General features: G+C 37.6%; 1 protein-coding gene across 4 annotated transcripts in view; it reads left to right on the forward strand.

Moving 5' to 3' along the window:
• The window catches only part of HMGCLL1 (3-hydroxy-3-methylglutaryl-CoA lyase like 1), a gene marked incomplete at both ends in the record, with an annotated part of 120056 nt that overhangs the window by 30530 nt on the left and 70423 nt on the right, over nt 1-19103 (forward strand). For 2 of the 4 annotated variants that reach the window (XM_080934780.1, XM_080934781.1), the window contains 2 exons: nt 10444-10524; nt 10723-10830. The exons of the other annotated variants lie outside the window; for them this stretch is intronic. In XM_080934780.1, the coding sequence (XP_080790906.1) occupies nt 10444-10524; nt 10723-10830 (189 nt within the window). The remainder of the gene's footprint in view (nt 1-10443; nt 10525-10722; nt 10831-19103) is intronic. 4 annotated transcript variants of the gene reach the window in all.

Consider the following 19103-nt stretch of genomic DNA (forward strand, 5'->3'; position numbering starts at 1 on the left):
CCTGAATATTATTGTTGTTCTCATTTAGAGCAGAAGATAGGAGAGACAAAAAATTCAATGGGTTTCTGTTCACATTTGTACAACAGCTCATGGTGTGTAAGTGTGTTTGTGCTGCAGTAAATATTACATTTGGATTGTTTATCTCTTTATCGGCCCCACTGATAAAGTGGGCGCCGCTTCTAGTATGGAGCCAGGCACAAGGACTCTGTCCCTCGGTCCACAAGCTGCACTCTCTGCTGGGTTCCTTTCTCTGGCGGTTTATTTTCCTGCCCTACTGCCTCCGTCACGGGTGGAATTACCGCCCGGCATGTTTCTTTACCCCACCGCCCAACATAAACATGACTCTAAAGCCCGATAGCTTTTCACACAGATTTATATATTCAATTCTTAATCCACAAACCCTCTGTACAATAAGATTACATCCAATAGATACAGACTGTCCTTCCATATGAAATAAAATACCTTTAAAATCCTTAAAATGTTTATAGCTACCTAACGCCAATTAAATCCACCTGGATCCAGCTCATCCTTCATCCTTTCTTTCCCTCTCCTCCTCCTACTTCTCCTCTCTCTCCACCTTTTTCCCCCTGCCCAATAACCAGCTCCTGCCTTTATTTTACAAATTAAAATGGGAAGAAGGTTCTGATGATGTCAACTGAGTATGTGACTAGGCAGCCCTTCTTGGGGAAGGGAAATTAACATCAAAATACAAATGGGTGCAGGACAATCCTCAACATGTTTGTGTATACTTTTTCATAACAACAGTGTGTAACCAACTTTAACAACATTTTGAAAGAGTTTCTAAGGCTTTCTTCAGTACTATTATTGGAATCAGATGCTGTAATGGCTAATACTTCATTTTAGACATTTCAAAACATGGTTATTCCATTAATGTTACTTCTGTATTCAAATGAGTTTTCTTTGGCCAGGCTGTGGCATAAGGTTTTGTCTTCATTAGATGTCAAATCAGTATTAAGATTTGGGGTGTGGCAATGGTTTTGTCTTGATTCTTTTTGCTCTGGTCTATCATCCAGGATTTTAGGTGTGCGGGAGAGGAGGGCCGCTTCCATGTGAATCTTAGGATGTTATTTTTCTATTTCTTTGAAGGATGTCATGGGGATTTTGGTAAAGATAGCTTTAAATGGCTTTTGATTGGATGGTCATTTTCACAATATCAACTCTACCTTGTTTTTGAGCATGGGATGTCTATCCATCTTTCTTAGGATTTCTATTCAGAGATTTAAAATTTTCCTTGTAGATGTCTTCTGCATCCTTCATTAGGTTCATTACCAGACACTGTAAATTTTGAGGCTATCATGAATCAGTTGTTTCTGTGATCTCTTCCCCAGCATATCTGGCCTCACTGGAAAATGGTAGCATTGGTGTCAACACCTTGTCTCTCACACAGCAAACTCTGTGACAAACTCTCGACCGCCCATGTATCACAAAATACCATTCTTTGCTTGTTATTTTCTGAGTATATTTATGCATGACTGTAATCCTGAAAAGAAGCAACCATCTTAACTTGTTTCAGCCATCAGAAATAAATATTACACATAAATGTTTTGGTAAGTTTCATTAAGATCTGAAACACTTCTCACAAGTTCAAACAAATCCGGTAGGGGGTTGAATAGTTTGATTATACATAAGAAAGAGTATTATGAAAGTAGAAGGTCGAGACACATCTTCAATTTGACTCCCCAAACGGTCTCCATAGTATGGCTGCAGGATGATGAACAGTGTTTTTTGTCAAATGAATACAAACTTAAATTATGAGTTGAATAATTCAATCAGTTTGAAAATTTGTGTGTCCGAGATTATGAAAGTAATTTTAATGGTTTCCAAAATGAAGTGGGGAGTGACGTCAGCAAGGCAGCAGTGCATGGCATTAGGAAGATTTTACTGGCAGTGACACTAAAGAAACAAAAGGTTTCGTTTTTAAAATATTGCCAGTAAAAATTTCTTTCTGGGTTTTAACTAACATTTCATTTCTAGCTTACTGCATAATATCTCGATATTAGTGGTGAAAAGCCTAGAGATCACACTGTCTCATGTTTTATAGTTTTTTTAGTAAGTTTCTCTTGAGTACAAAATACATTTTTCTTGAAACTAATAATCAACATTTAAAAAAGCAGAACTTTGTATATATAACATCAGCTCCATAAAGGTGTTGACATTCTTCCTTTAAAATTTTTCAAACATATTTTAATGATTTGTGAGATGTTTTATTAAATATCTACATTGAAATCACTGTTTTGAGCTTTATATGTTTATTTTTTTTACATTTAATTTTATTCATTTCTGTTTTCTTCCTGTTATTTTTCAAGGTCCTTATTTTTGAAAGTGTTCACATAGTTTTACATGTTTATATATGTTTATATATCTTTCATAACTTGAGTGATCCATGGCACATTTATATTTTTGTACTGAAGCAATCATGAAATGGTGAATAGAAATACATTCATGTGTTTATTGTACAAGTCACATTTGAAAATACTGTGTGTGTGGTATGTGGAAACAAATACCCCAGCTTGCATATGGAGATCAGTGTAAAACTTTGTTGAATTGGCACTTTTTCTATCCTTACGTGGGATTTCAGAAAATGAACTTAGCTCATCATACTTTGCAGTGAGCTCTTTTACCTGCAGAGCCATATGCTTGTCTCTTTTCAATTAGTAAGTAACTTTAGATGATCTAAAGTATTCATCCTGTGGTCTATAATCTGTATGTGAGAAGAGACCATTATTTATTGTTCTTATGCTTGTCTATGACTATAAAGATAGAGAAGAGTTCACACTTTTAGACCTTTTTTAAAACTTCTGTTTAACCTCTAGCTAAGGAGATTCTCCCTCCCCCTTTTTAACTGATTGTCTACAGATTGATAGAACTAACTGGATACCCTCTTTAATGTTCTGAATGAACTAATCAAGAAATATTGCCCATGGAGGTTTAGGTGACTTTATAGCACATCACTTCTTTGATTATAGATACATATTGATTAGATCGATGAAGATTGGCTTCAAATTAACCTGGGTATGTAGATATTCTGAATAAAAGCATTTCAATGTTAGCTTTATAAACTCAGTTCTTCCTTCTGTGGAGGAAACCAAGAATAGAACTGTCTTTGGATCATTATGAAGGATGAAGCTTCCTATAGAAATCTACAGTATTGCCAATGATAATGTTTTACATATTTCTGATTTGTTTGGTTAAAATAGAAATTATTGTTCAATAACAATAAGATAGAATGTGGAGTGTTAACGTTACCATAAAATCATGCACATAATTCAGATGAGATGAAAAAAATTAGAGATTTCTTTTGAATGTTGATCTCTAATGTTTTTTAAGAGGTCTAATTTAATTTCAAAAGAAACATTTTTTTTTTTTTTTTTTTTAGGTCCACACACAGATGGCATTTAATTTGGCATTTAATGTTGTTCACTTTTAAAATGCATGTTATGAAATTGGGAATTTCACTGTGTGTAAAGAATTTACATGCACAAGTGTTACTCAGATTGGACTCCATGGATGTGGGATTCAAAGCTAGGAAGGTAGAAAGGTGAGAGTTAGTAGGGAATAAGCAGCACATGTGTGAATATGATCAAATACATTGTCCAAAATTCTCAAAGAATTGATGAAATATTGTTTTTGAGAAGGAATGAAATGAGAAAAACATGAAAATATGCCTAGAAAGTTCTAAAATGGATGGTATTCAGTAGAGAAATGAAAACTTAGATGGCAGATAATAAAGAATTGTATCTATTACCATGAAGGGAATTGACTGTCTAAAGCCACCACTTATTACTGTTGGAAAATACATATACTATTTACAGTCACACACATAAACACACACTAAAGATGGCAGGGAAATCCCACAAGTACAGGACTCCCATCTAATTTATGTGTAAGTGAACATATGAGTCAAGCAGATCACTTACGTTCTATATGAAAGAATGGTTTCTTTTTGTTTTAAACCAAAACTGAATAATTGATTATATATTTAATCACATCTTCAAGAAAAATAGGGTAGGAGGCAGGGATATTAGCAAATTAAACTCAGGTCATCTATATTTTCTTCTAGTTCTGCTTAATTAATAGTGTAGCTTCATAAGTGTAAATGAAAAGGGAGTTTCCTTGGAAACTAAAGCAAAATGAAAATTTAACATAATATCTCCTCTATGGGTTCTTCAGGAAAGTGAATCATGGGAACTCTGCTGTCAAGTCAGGGCATGGACAATCTCTTGACATGTTCAACAACATGGCTTTTAACACTATAAAAATGACATTTAGACTGTAGGCTCTTTTAAGGGCAATGCTTCTCACTTCTGCAAAGTATCTTTTTTTCATTATTTAACTTTTATTGATTCTTTGTGAATTTCTCACCCTGTACTCCAATTCCACTCATCTCTCTCCATTTCTTAGTACATATCTTCTGCCCTTGTAACTTTCCCACCCCAAGAGAGAAAAAGAAAACTCGCTGTTTAAGTTGTAGTTGTTATCAGTCTCCTTGCTCCCATGTGGGTCGTTGGCCAGTTCTTTCCATTAGGGCACTGGGAGCAGAGACTTCTAACGGAATGTGGAAGTCCTGTACGAACTGTGAATGACCACACTGAGACAGCTTATCAGTAGGCAGATCAACTTTATTTAGGGTGGCTGAAGGCGTATAAAGCTTTTGGGGACTGAAGGGAGGGACATCTAGGATGAGCAAAGGTCATTGGCTGAGGGCTTAGGGGGTACCTGGAATGCCTCATTAGTGTGAGGAAACATCAGGAATCTCAGGGGCTGACTGAACAGGTTTTGTCAGGAGAAAGGATATTGGTCCTATAGCCGACTAACTGCGGCTGTGACATTCCTCAGGTAGAGGCTAGTATGAGTATGGGGGTTAAAATTCCCTGGACAAAGGAGAAGCTCTGCCCTAAAAAGGTAGCCTTCTATTTTGTGCTGAGCCCAGAGACTATCCAGTCATTATGAACTTCAACATTAATTAGCAGAGTTTTCTCACACAGTGTGTCACAATGTGTCCCACACTATGCCCTCTGCACATATGTCCTGTGCAGACATACATTTGTAGTTCTCCAGTGTCTAATTTGTCTTTCAATTTTAATATGTACTCCTTGAATATGTGTTATATAAATGCTCTCTCTTGGCCATTTTTAGTGTCTTCCTGGCAATCTACCTATGTATTGGGTTTCTAGAGAACTTTATAAATATACAGATAAGCCCTCATAGAATAATTGACATAAGTGTGTATGTATCTAGAATTCAAGGATTTAAACCAACATCACTCATTGTCTCACCTCAAGAGCTTTCTGGTCCTTAGATAACCCATCACACTTATGTTTTGCCTTCTTTCTGACAAGTCTATTGGACTTGTCCATTTATAACTGTTGATCTTTGGATACTTTATGGCACAAGGACCGTGTAAAATGAGGTTTTGTCCAGGGCCTCAGGGATTGCTTCTGTAATAGGCTTTATTAAGATCAGTTCAAAAGACTAAATAGTCAGGTTAGGTTCAAGAAGGACGAAAAGCACATCAAATAAGAAGACACTTATGACTGAAATGATCATTGCTTTTGGTTTTCTTCATATACTGGTGAGTAGTGGTGACCAAATCACACTGATGCAAAGGGAAATACCCGTCTCTTTAATTGTACATGGCATATAATTTCCACCTTGAAAACACTGTTCCTTCTTTGGGTAAACAGTCCTCTTTAATAAAGCAGTACTCTTTGTCCATGTGAGCCAGAAGGTAATTCATGATGAAAACAGAATGGAAACAATGATAATGAGGGGACATTTACGATCGCCTGGTTTTCATTTTGTTCTGTTCTCATTTCTCTTATTTGACGACAAGAGTTAATAATAATAATGAAAAAGGAGTGTCTCCCCTTATTCCATCTGCTCATGCCATACCTCTTACTTCTTGGTCAAATTATAACCACTCAATCATTTGGCATGAATGCAGTATTGTCATCCAGAACAGAACCCAAAGCTGAGGATCTGGGGCTCCCCTCTCAGCTCCCAGACCCCCAAGTTATTCCATGACTCACAACTGGAGAAGATACAGAAATGAGAGTTTGTTTCCTTCTTTGTTATTTTTTTTCTAATGAATTTTAGTTCCATAGAAATTGTCAAAGACATTTAGAGTTGTATTAGTGATTATCTGGATTCTCTCAGGAAGTTAGCAAAGGATGTTAATAAAGCCAATCACAACTTTAGATGCCAAATAAGCCAGTAAGCTGCTTTCCTTCACACACACACACACACACACACACACACACACACACACACACACACACACACACACACGAAACCTACTAGGGTATACTTACCGTGTTCTGGACATGGTAAGGATGTTACCTACATGAAATCGCAACAGCATGGTCACTGGCACCAGACCTGTGGTAACTCCACCAGTTAACATGCCAACACGGATGGAACAAAGTCTCACAAGGCTGCACTCCTACATAAAGACCTACAAAGGCAATCGTTTTTCTTCATGGATGAGCATCCTGTTCTGCTGGTCACTTGTAGAGATTTGCACATGTGAGCAACAGAAGTTGAATTGTGTGTATGTATGCAAATTTCCTAGATATGTGTGTATAACAGTGATAATTCTACCAGAAGCAGCTATGAAGTCAAGAGGGAGTACATAGGGTAGAAGGATTTGGGTGGGAGAGAAAGGGGTGGAAATAATTTAATGTCAATGTACTCATACATGAAATTCTGAGATAACTTTTTTAATTGAAAAACTTTATTTTAAAAAACAAAGATAAATGTACACTGAGATAACTTTAAAAGTTGCCATCAGTCATGAATATGGGTCACCACAGGGACAGGGTCAGTGTATACGTTGGTTGAGTGCACTGTACTTGACAAAAAAACAAATAGTTGGAAACTCAGGTCCTGAATGTCTAAGTTTGTTTTATCTACTTATTTGAAGACATGGTGATGAATTATTCACATTCAACTCAGAAATAGCCAGTTTTGATGCTTACATAGTATGACAGAGGTAGATTTCATCTCATTTAAACTTCATATGAAATTTAGAAAGCTTGATTTTTCTCATTTAGATGTTAACCTTTTAAGTATATTTACATCTTCTAGTATGCTTATTAATACATATTCTTATTAGTTGCTAAGTATCTAATATCTTATTAATACATCTAATACTCCCTCTGATCTAGGTTCAGAGGACCATAGACTCTAGAACCTAAGCAGTTTGCTGTCTCAGCTATGGAGGGAAATAGGGCTAGGCAGTTAGGAGCTTTGAGTCCTGTTTGGAGAGTGACGATCAGTAAGTAGCATTTGTTGGGAGCTCTGATGTGTGAGAAGGAAAAGAAGCAAATAGCACTCTTTCCTTCCTCTGTAGACTCAGTTTATGCACAAGCGAAAGTACCAAAGCCACATTCAAATTCAGGGGATAGCAGAGGCTTCTTGCTTGACTCTTTGTGGTCAATACAAAAACCATTTTTACAGTAATGCATATTAATTGTACAAAATAATGAGCTTGTTATGATATTTTTATGCGTTTATATAATGTGTTTGAATCATATTCTCTTATCTCCATTAGCCTTTCTTACCCCACTTTCTCTTCCATATCTTACTGTACCATCACCTTATCCCCCTCCCACGAAATTTACAAAACCAAGAAAGCATGATTTTTATCTCTGTGAAGCTGGCTTATTTGGCAGAACATCTGCTTTTCTGAAAAATAGTATTTTTTATGGATAAGTAAAATACACAGATCACATTTTCTATTTCCATTCATCCAGCCATCTATCACTGGGCACCTAGACTGATTTTTTGATTTGGTTATTCTAAATAGTGCCTTCCTCAATATGTTTGGCTATGTGGGTATTTATGTTGTAAGTTGGCACTGATTTGTTTGGGTATGTATCCAGAAGTGGTTTAGCCAGATAATATGGTATTTATATGTTTAACCTTGTAGTAAACCACCACACTGTTTCCATAGTGTCTGGACTTACTTAAATTCCACCAAATCGCACATAAATGTTTCTAATTTTTCTGCAGCTATGCCCAAACTTATTTTTTTTTTCTTGATAGGCATTCTGACTTAGTTAAGATGGACTTGAGGTACGTTTTTAATTTGAAATTTCCCTGTGGTTCAGGAATGTCAAACAGGTTTTTTTCTTTTCTTACTGTGCTTCTTGCTTTGAAAAGTGTTAAATTCCTTTGCCCACATATTGATTAATTTATTTTCTCCTTTTGTATTTAACTTTTTAAAAATGTCATTTCCTCCAGACACTCTGGCTTACTTTTAGTTCTTTATTTTGGATGCTAAAGTCTAACATGAATAGTTTGCAGTGATTTTTTTAAAATGATCTATAACAAAAAAGTTAAATTATTTAAAAGAAATTGACCTTTGAAATTTCAATAATGATACCTATCACAAAGTTATAATAAATGAATTATTTCAATGTTGCAAATAGTATAAATGATTCATCATGGTTATATCCTGTTAATTATTTTACCATTTTAACTTTGTGGAGTTAGAATTTATTTAATGCAATTAATTATTTAATAAAAAACAAACTATTGCATTTGTTAATCTTCTATTGTGATAAAACACTATAATCATAGTCAAGGTAACTTCTGGAAAGATGAGTATCATTGGACTTACAGTTCCAGTGAAGAATGAGTACTTTGTGGTGGGGAACCTACAAATGAGAGACAGGCAAGGAGGCAGGAGAAGGAAGCTGAGAGCTCACATCCTCAATTGCAAGCAATAAACAGAGAGAGCAAACCGGACATAAATACACAAACCCTGTCTTTAGTGGCATACTTTCTCCAGCAAGGCTACACCTCCCAACTTTCTTAAACAGCACCACCACCTGATCAAGTGTTCAAATACCCAAGCCAATGGAGAAAATTTTCATTTAAGCTATGACTTTCTACCCCCTGACTACCACAGGTTCATGGCCATATCATGATGCAAATGGATTTAGTCCAAAGTTTCTTCAGAGACTGGAGGAAATATCTTAAGTATAATCCCCCATTCAATTAAAAGCATATACATAGTTCAAATGCATGATGATACTGAATGGAAGAATGGGGACATAATCAGGAAAGGCTAGATCAAAGCAAGACCAAAACCTGGCAAATCTTCTAGCTTTGTATGTGAGGGTCAACCGGTTTGGGTGGCTCTGCCCCTCTGGCTTTTCTGTCTGCAGCATACATCTCTCTTGGGGCAGATGCGCTTGCTGTTTGCTGTCATTCTTGGCAGATAGGTCATGGCTCTGTAAGTCTTCAACCTTTTTGGGGTCTTCACTGCAACTCCACAGCCGCACACAATGGCTTCTCAAAGCATGTGGCTTTCCACAGAGGAAGAATCTTTTGTCTTTAAAGTCAAAGCCATGTGGACAATGGTACCATGTCATACAGCTAACATGGGATGGGCCATGGCCCTTTGAATCACATTAGCAGCAGCAGTTTTATTCCACTGCTTTCAAAGACGCCTCGGGTTTCCTTACACCGATTGGAAGCTTAGTCGTGTGAGGTCTTTCTCTGAAGGCAGCCTTCCCTTTATTCCAGTGCAGAGCCAGAAACCTCTCATGCATCGGCTGTAACAGTAAGCTTATGTTCCTGGTGTCTTTCTTTCTGGCCCACGTGTTCTTCTCTCATTGTAGATCTGCATAAACATCATCAGTAACAGTCATGGCAGGGATCCACTGTTATACTGTCTTGAAATTTCCTCTTACAAAAGCTTAGCCTATTAGTTTTTAATTTGGCCTCAGTTAAATTCTTAGTCCACGGACAACAAAGAGCCAGGCTCTTTGCCAAAATTGCACACAAGTGGCCTATGGCCCAGTTGCTGTTCAAATAAGTCTTTGTATCCTCTTAAACCTCTTGCAAAAGGCCCCTATGATTTGCTTTGCCCTCAGCACTGTCTTCCAGGCTCCTGCTAGAATAGTGCTTTAATCACTACTTTCAACATATAACAGCTTTCCTAGGCCTAAGTCCCCAAGTCTCCCACATTCCTTCACCGATGCAGCCGATGCAGCCACTACCACCATCACCGCCCATGGCTACTATGGTTCTCCATAGCAACAGCGAACTCTCTGGTACCAACTGCTATATTAGATTCCTTTCTATTGCTGCAATAAGACAGAACCAACAGGGCGTATTATGGATCTTTAGATGGGAACTAGTCAGTCATGCTGCGCAATAGAAAACAGCAGGAGTTCAGGCAGGCACGGAGTTAAAGCGAGTGAACTGAATGTAAAACAGACTGTGAGCGCCCAGCCTTTAGTAACATGCTTCCTCCTCAAGGGCTGCTTCTCTCAAAACCCCCGGAACCGCACTGCAACTAGGAACCGAGTGTTTCAATATCCAAGCCCACAAGAGACATTCTCATTCCAACCAGGACAGTGTGGCAACCCAAGTGATGTCTTCTTTCTTGTACTCATACTTGAATTTCAGGAAGCATCCCAGTTATCAGGACTCCCTGAATATGTGAAAATAGTAGAAGTTGGACCTAGGGATGGATTGCAGAATGAAAAGGTAGGTTTATATTCCCTTCACATAGTGAATTCCTTAACATTTTAATGGCACATAAGTTTTATACTTTAAGCAATGTTTGTGGTAATTACTGTTTGACATTTTAAATCATATTCTATTTGCTTTCAATTTGGAAATAATATTTTATGCTTCAGTAGTTTTATACAATTTATTTGTCTAATATTTTTGTGATTTTTTTAGGTTATAGTTCCTACAGATATAAAAATTGAATTCATCAATCAACTTTCCCAAACTGGGTTGTCTGTAATAGAAGTAACCAGTTTTGTGTCTTCCAGATGGGTACCACAGGTATTCAAATATATAATTCTAAAATTTAACATGTTTAAGTTTAGTGAACACTGTGAGATTTTCCATACATATATATAATTACCTATATTAATAGATAATTCAATGAATAATAAAGTATTGTATAATGTATATAAGACTATATATAAATTATGTAATAATTTTTAAATATTATAAGCTATTAGTTCATATTCTGATAGGATTTGGAAAACATTTGATACATGAATTGAAGTTTTCTTAGAATTAATATAATTTTAAGCTATTTTAAAAATGTAACCTGTAATCATAGGCTAATATGTAAATATAGAATCCAAAATAACAAATACAGGTTAAAGCTGTTAAATCTCAATGTTGGGGCCTGCCTTGAATTTACCATTTATGGCTGACATTTTGACTAACCTGAGACTGTTCAGGTGTGATATATTTCCACATTAGCAGATGAGCAACATAGAGGTAATTCTTCATTTGTTCGGTCAGTCATTCATATTTGCTGACATATAATGTGTGTGATACACAAAAGAATAGATAAGTCATTTATAATCATCTCATTAAAAATGAAAAGGTACTGAGTGAATTGTGTATCCAGCTACTTTGCTGAACTTGTTTATCAGCTATAGGAGTTTTCTTGTGTTTTTTGGGGTAATTTATATATACTATAATATCATCTGCAAAAAAATCATATTTTGACTTCATCCTTTATAATTTGTATCCCTTTGATCTCCTTTTGTTGCCCAATTGCTCTGGCTAAAACTTCAAGTACTATCTTGAATAGACAGGGGAGAGTGGGCATCCTTGTCTTGTCCCTGATTTTAGTGGGATTGCTTTAAGTTTCTCTTTATGCTTTTATTATACTTAAGTTATGGATCTTGAATTCCTATTCACTCCAATACTTTTAGCATGAAGGGGTGTTGTATTTTGTCAAAGGCTTTCTCAGCATCTAATGAGATGATCATGTATTTTTTATTTTCTTTGAGTTTGTTTATATAGTAGATTATGGTGATGGATTTTCATATATTGAAAGAAAGGTAATTCTGCATCCCTGGGTTGAAGCCTACTTTATCATGGTGAATGATCATTCTGATGTGTTCTTGGATTCAGTTTGCAAGAATTATATTGAGTATTTTTACATCAGTATTCATGAAGAAAACTGGTCTGAAGTTCTCATTCTCTGTTGAGTGTCTGTTTGGAGTAAGTATTAGAGTAACTGTGGCTTAATAGAATGTATTGGGTAATATTCCTTCTGTTTCTATTTTATAAGGTATTTGAGAAGTATTGGCATTAGGTCTTCTTTGAAGAACTGATAAAATTCTGCACTAAAACCATCTGGTTTTGGGCTCTTTTTGGTTGGAAGACTTTTAATGACTGCTTCTATTTCTTGAGGGGTTATGGGACTATTTAGGTAGTTTGATGCTGATTTAACTTTGGTACTTGACATCTGACTAGAAAATCATCCATTTCATCTAGATATTCCAGTGTGGTTGAATGTAGGCTTTTGTAATAGGATCTTACAATTTTTGAATATCTTCACTTTCTGTTGTTATGTCTCCATTTCATTTCTGATTTTATTAGGTTGGATACTATCTCTATGCCTTCTAGTTAGTCTGGCTAAAAATTTATCTATCATATTGATTTTCTCGAAGAACCAGCTCCTAGGTTTATTGATTCTTTGTGTAGTTTTCTTTGTTTCTACTTGGTTGATTTCAGCTCTGAGTTTGATAATTTCCTACTGTTTATGCCTCTTGGGTGTATTTGCTTCTTTTTGTTCTAGAGCTTTCAGCTTTCTTTTATGCTTTTAAGCTGCTAGTATATGTGCTCTTCAACTTCTTAATGGAGGTACTCAGAGCTATGAGTTTTTTTCATAGCAATGCTTTCATTTGTGTTTCTTAAGATTTGGTACGTGGTTACTTCATTTTCATTAAATTCTAAAATGTCTTTAACTTCTTTATTTCTTCCCTGACTCAAACAAACCAGTAGCCTTCCTCTACTCAAAGGATAAATAGGGTGAGAAAAAAAATTAGGGAATCGACACCCTTCAAAATATTCACAAATAATAGAAAATACCTCGGTGTGACCCTAATCAAGCAAGTGAATGATCTGTATGACAAAAACTTTAATTGTCTGAAGAAAGACATTGAAAATGACTTCAGAAGATGGAAATATCTTCCATGCTCATGAATGGCAGGATTAATATAGTAAAAGTGACCATCTCACCTAAAGCAATCTACAGATTCAATGCAATGCCCATCAAAATTTCAACTCAATTCTTCACAGAAATACAAAGAACAATTTTCAAATTTATCTGGAATAACAAAAACCCCAGGATATCAGAAACCATCCTCAACAATAAAAGAACTGCTGGGGGAATCATTATCCCTGACCCCAGGCTATACTATAGAGCAATATTGTTAAAACCATATTGTATTGGTACAGAGATAGACAGGAAGATCAATGGAATAAAGTTTAAGACCCAGAAATGATCCCACACATCAATAGTCACTTGATCTTTGACAAAGGAGCCAAAACTATCCAGTGGAAAAAAGATAGAAATTTTAACAAATGGTGCTAGTTTACCTGACAGTCAGCATGTAGAAGAATGCACATTTACCCATTCTTATCTTATTGTACAAAGCCCAAATTCAAGTGGATCAGGGACATTCACATAAAATCAGATACGATGAATTTAATGAAAAAGAAGGTGGGAAAGAACCTCGAACACATTGGCACAGGATAATTTCCTGAACAGAGCACCAATGGCTTATTCTCTAAGATCAAGAATTGTCAAATTGGACCTCATAAAATTTGCAAAGCTTCTGTAAGGCAAAGGGCACTGTCAGTACAACAAAACAGCAACCCACAGATTGGGAAAAGATCTTTACTAACCTCACATCTGAAAGAGGACTGATATCCAAAATGTATAAAGAACTCAAGAAGTTAAATTCAAGAGAACCATATAACCCTATTTAAAAAGGGGGTACAGAGCTAAACAGAATTCTCAACTGAGGAATCTCAAATGGCTGAGAAGCACCTAAAGAAATGTTCAATATTTTTAGTCATCAGGAAAATACAAATCAAAATAACTCTAAGATTCCACCTCACACCAGTCACAATGACCAAGACAAAAAAACTCAGGTGACAGCAGATGCTGGCAAAGATGTGGAGAAAGAGTAACACTCCTCAATTGCTAGTGGGATTGCGAGCTGGCACAACTACTCTGGAAATCAGTCTGGTGGTTCCTCAACAAATTGGGGATAGTTCTACCTGAGAACCCATTTATACTACTCCTGGGCATATTCCCAAAAGATGCTCCAACATACAACAAGGACACATGCTCCACTATGTTCACAGCACCCTTATTTATAATAGCCAGAAGCTGTAGACAACCCAGATGACTTTCAACAGAGGAATGGATGCTGAAAATGTGGCACATTTACATAATGTAGTACTACTCAGCTATTAAAAACAATGACTTCATGAACTTCTCAGGCAAATGGATGGAACTTGAATAAATCATTTTGAGTGAGGTAACCCAGTCACAAAAGAACACACATTGTATGTACTCACTGATAAGTGATATTAGCCAAAAAAAAAAAAAAGCTCTAATTACCCATGATACAACTCACAGACCACATGAAACTCAAGAAAAATAAGATCACACCAAAGTGTGGATGCTACAGTTCTACTCAGCAGAAGGAATAGAATAATCTCTGTGAAGAAGAGGGAGAGAATGATCTGGGGAACAAAGAGAAGGGGAAGAGAAAACGGTAAAACAGTTCAGATATTGGAAGAGATAGGGAAGAAATACTAAGGGTTAGGAATTTGAACAGAGGTATTTAGCAGTGGGGGAGTAGAACTGGGAGTAGCCATTAGAAAGTCCCAGATGCCAGGGACTCTAGAGCTTCCCAGGGAGGACTTTAGCCAAAATACCCATGAAAGGGGAGAGAGAACCTGTAGAGACCATATGTAGTCGATAGGCATGGCCCCCAGTTGAGGAGTGGGGCCACCCACTCACCTCAAAAATATTAATCCTGAATTTCTGTCATCAAAGGGAAATGCAGGGACAAAGAGTAGAACAGAAACCGAAGAAAAGGACATCCAGAGACTGTCCCACCAAGGGATTCATCTCATCTGCTGACACCAAACCCAGACACTATTGCTGATGACAAGAAGTGCTTTCTGTCAGGAGCCAGGTATAGCTGTCCAAGAGGCTCTGCCACTGCCAGACCAATACAGATGCAGATGTACAAATCAAGCATTAGACTGTGAGTGGAGACCCCAGTGGGGAAGTTAGGGCAAGGACTGGACTGTAGGTGCTGAAGAGGTTTGGGATCTCATAGGAAGAACAACAATATCAACCACCCAGACCCCTAATTCTCCCAGGGACTAAACCACCAACCAAAGATTAAACAGGGGCTACCCATGGCTCCAGCTGGATATGTAGCAGAGGATGGCCTTATCTGGCATTACTGGAAGGGGAGCCCCTTGGTCCCGTGGAATCTTGATGACCCAGGATGGGGGAACACCATGCTGCTGATGCAGGAGTGGGTGGGTGGTTGGGAGAACAACCTCATAGACATAGGGTTCTATAGAGATAGAGGGAGGAGGGGATAGGGAGCTTGTGGAGGGGAAACTGTGAAGGTGGAAACATTTGAAATGTAAATAAATAAAATAACCAATAAAAATGGAAAGGTGCTATAGCATTGTCTACAATTTCAGATACTGAACAAAATTAATCAATTCTGAGACTTCATTAGAGTCTTTGAGGCTTCGATAGTAATTAGTGATTAGTTTAGCCCCATCCCTCCTAACCAAGTGTCACCTCGACCTCTAGTCTCTTCCCTGTTCTTCATTTCATTGGTTACTTCTGATCCCATTCCCATGTTCACATCCTTTGCTCTCTCTGCTCTGCTGGTTTCAGGTTATTCTTTTTCTTCTGTTTTTATGTCTGCTGGGCATTCTGCTTTTGTTGCTTTCCCCTACCCAAGCTCTCTTCTGTCACTATGTCTCTCATGCCCACAGTCACTCCACTGTGAAGAAATGGCTTATTTTTCTGATAAACTTCAACTGGACTTGATATTGACATCTTCAATGTCATCAGATTCGAATCCAGGCTCACTAACACTGCTTTATGCTGAGAGCTCATCTGTTCCCCTGAGAATCCTGTGCTTGATTCTCCAAGGGATTGCTCTTTATACCTGATCAGTTACTGCCTTGGGTAGTTACAGTTGCATGATGGAAGACCAAGCTGGTTCAGATGATGGAGGTCTATCTGCTGGTTCTAGAGTCTGGAAAATTGAAGATCAGGATGCTGTCAGATCTCTGGTCTGTGAAGCTTTGAATTCTAGTTTCATATTTCTGTCTTTACACTGTATCCTCATATGACAGACAGAAGAGCAAGGAAGACAACCATTTTCTGTCTCCTGTTACAAGATCATTAGCTCATTGCTGGGGCTCTGTCATGCTGATCTAGGTACTAAAAAGAGTTCACCGCTCCAACCTTTAGTTCCAATTGAAGAAAATGTATAGGGAAAGGGCTTAAATATATAGCACATAGAGGAGGGGGGAGCTCATAAAATGTCTCTGGGGCTAGTATGATGACTAGTGGGTAAGGAAACTTGGAACCAAGCCTAACAGCCTGAGTTCAGTCACCAGAACCTATGAGCCCACTTAGTGAAGGAGAGAACTAACTTCTGCACAAGGCCGCATGCCCATACCTGTGCATACACACCTAGGCACATGCACACACCACACACCCCCACACAAAACAAACATAAACACAAATAAATATGCAAGAGATTAATCTCCTTTATATTCTCTACCTGTTTTTCATTTTCAAGCCCACAGATGTATTACCAACCCACAAACCCACAAGGTATTACAATCCCTTACATGGAATACGTAAGCATTGCTCCCCCTTCCTTATATATCTTACTTAGAGAGACTAAAATAGGCTTCCAGGAATATCATCAACTCTTTGAAACACATTCTACCTCTTTAAAAATTCCCTTCGCACTGAGATAGCCTGAAAAATCTACACTCAAGTCTTTGTGTATGCGACTCCAGCTTTCGTACTCACCCTGGGCTCCATTAATACGATTAATTCACTTTGCTAACTGCGGCTACCCTGACAGATTCTTGTTCCTATGTCCTGGCATTTACACATGGGTGCTATCATACGAGGCACTTTAGTCATACATTTGCTTGGTGATCTCTCCATGTCAGGACTTTCCTGCAGTCCTAACAGTATGACGTGAAGCAACAAGAAATTTTAGTCCTTTTGGTTGGGATGCATTTTACATAACAGAAAACATCCTGCGATTAGTAATCACAGACTCTTTACTAAGGTACTCTAATTCCTTGTTAAATAGTGATTCTTCTTCCAGTCACTGTTGCTACTTGTAATCATAAACTTTTTATATATTTATTAATTTTCTCTGATCATTTGCTATTTGTACCGTAAGTGTCATGACGCTAATGTCGATTTGGTTCATTGTCCTCAGTGCTTGGGCCATAGCAGGTAGGTTTACAGTAAGATCACCATGAAATGAATAGTGAGTGAGTCAGCTTGAAAGAATGGCAATATATTATTGTCAATTATCTTGAGTAGGTAAGCAGTGCTGCCTTTTGTTCATGTATCTGTCATCATCTAATTAAGTTTACATATATCTTCTTTAGGAAAACACCTTACTTGATGCAAATATGCTTTTCCCGATTACTTTGTGAAGCGACAATATTTCACTAGCTGTCATTGAGTTTTAGGGACTACAAGAATGGAAGAAGTTGCTCTGGTTGCAGATCATTTTATGCTCTTTTACATATTTGATTGTGTGTGGGAAGAGACAGTACAGACTGGCATAGCTATAAAATTAGGAGCGTTTAGTGGTTATTATGATTTTGGGGTTTTACTATACCTTCTTGTTGCCTTTAAATATCTCTTACAAGTGTCCACCCTAATTCAGATCATTTAGTTCCCAAATAAAAGATACAGAGACCATTAGATTTCTTTTTTTTAATTTTTATTGGATATTCTCTGTATTTACATTTCACATGTTATCCCTTCCCCACCTCCTCCCACTCCCCCCTTGTTTCCATGAAGGTGCTCCCTCTCCCAACCACCTCTCACCTCAGCACCTTGGCATTCCCCTATACTGAGAAATGAGGATTAAATGGACCAAAGGCCTCTCCTACTATTGATGCCAGACAATGCCATCCTCTGCTACATATGCAATTGGAGCCATGGGTCTCTCCATGTGTACTCATTGGTTGGTATTTTAGGCCCTGGGAGTTCTGGAGGGTTTGTTTGGTTGATTATGTTGTTCTTCCCATGGGGTTATAAACTCTTTCACTTCCTTCAGTCCTTTCTCTAGCTCCTTCTTTGGGTCCCTGTGTTCAGTCTGACGGTTAACTGCAAGCATTCTCAACTGTATCTGTATGACTCTGGCAGAGCCTCTGAGGAGGCATCCATATCAGATTCCTGCAAGAAAGCATTTCTTGGCATCAACAATAGTGCATGGGTTTAGTGGCTGCATATGGGATGGATTCCCAGGTCAGGTAGTCTCTGGATGATCTTTTTTCAGTCCTTGTTCGTCTATTTGTCCCTGCATTTCCTTCCATGTGTGTGTTTTTTGTTCTAAGAAGGACTGAGGCATCCACATTCTGGCCGTTTTTCTCTTTGAGCTTCATAATATCTGTCAATTGTTTCTTGGGTATTCCTGAGATTTGGTGGCTAGTATCCGCTTATCAGTGAGTGCATATCATTTGTGTTAGTTTGTGACTGGGTTACCTCACTCAAGATGATAGCTTCTAGTTCCACCTATTTGCCTAAAAATTTCATAAAGTCATTGTTTTTTAATAGCTGGGTAGTACTCCATTGTGTATATGTACCACAATTTTTATATTCATTCTTCTGTTGAAAGACATCTGGGCTTTTTTTTTTTCCAGATTCTGGCTATTATAAATAAGACTGCTATGAACGTGGTAGAGCATGTGTCCTTGTTACATGTTGGAGCTCCTTTTGGGTATATGTCCAGGAGTGGTATAGCTGGGTCCTCAGGTAGTACTATGTTCAATTTTCTGAGGAACCACCAGGCTGATTTCCAGAGCAGTTGTACCAGCTTTCAATCCCACAAACAGTGGAGGAGTGTTCCTCTTTCTCCACATCCTTGCCAGCATCTGCTGTCACTTGAGTTTTTGATCTTAGCCATTCTGACTGCTGTGAGGTAGAATCTCAAGTTTGTTTTGATTTATATTTCTCTGATGACTCGGGGTAAAGCACCACA

Source organism: Micromys minutus (assembly GCF_963924665.1).
Source record: "Micromys minutus genome assembly, chromosome: 21".
Lineage (NCBI taxonomy): Eukaryota > Metazoa > Chordata > Mammalia > Rodentia > Muridae > Micromys > Micromys minutus.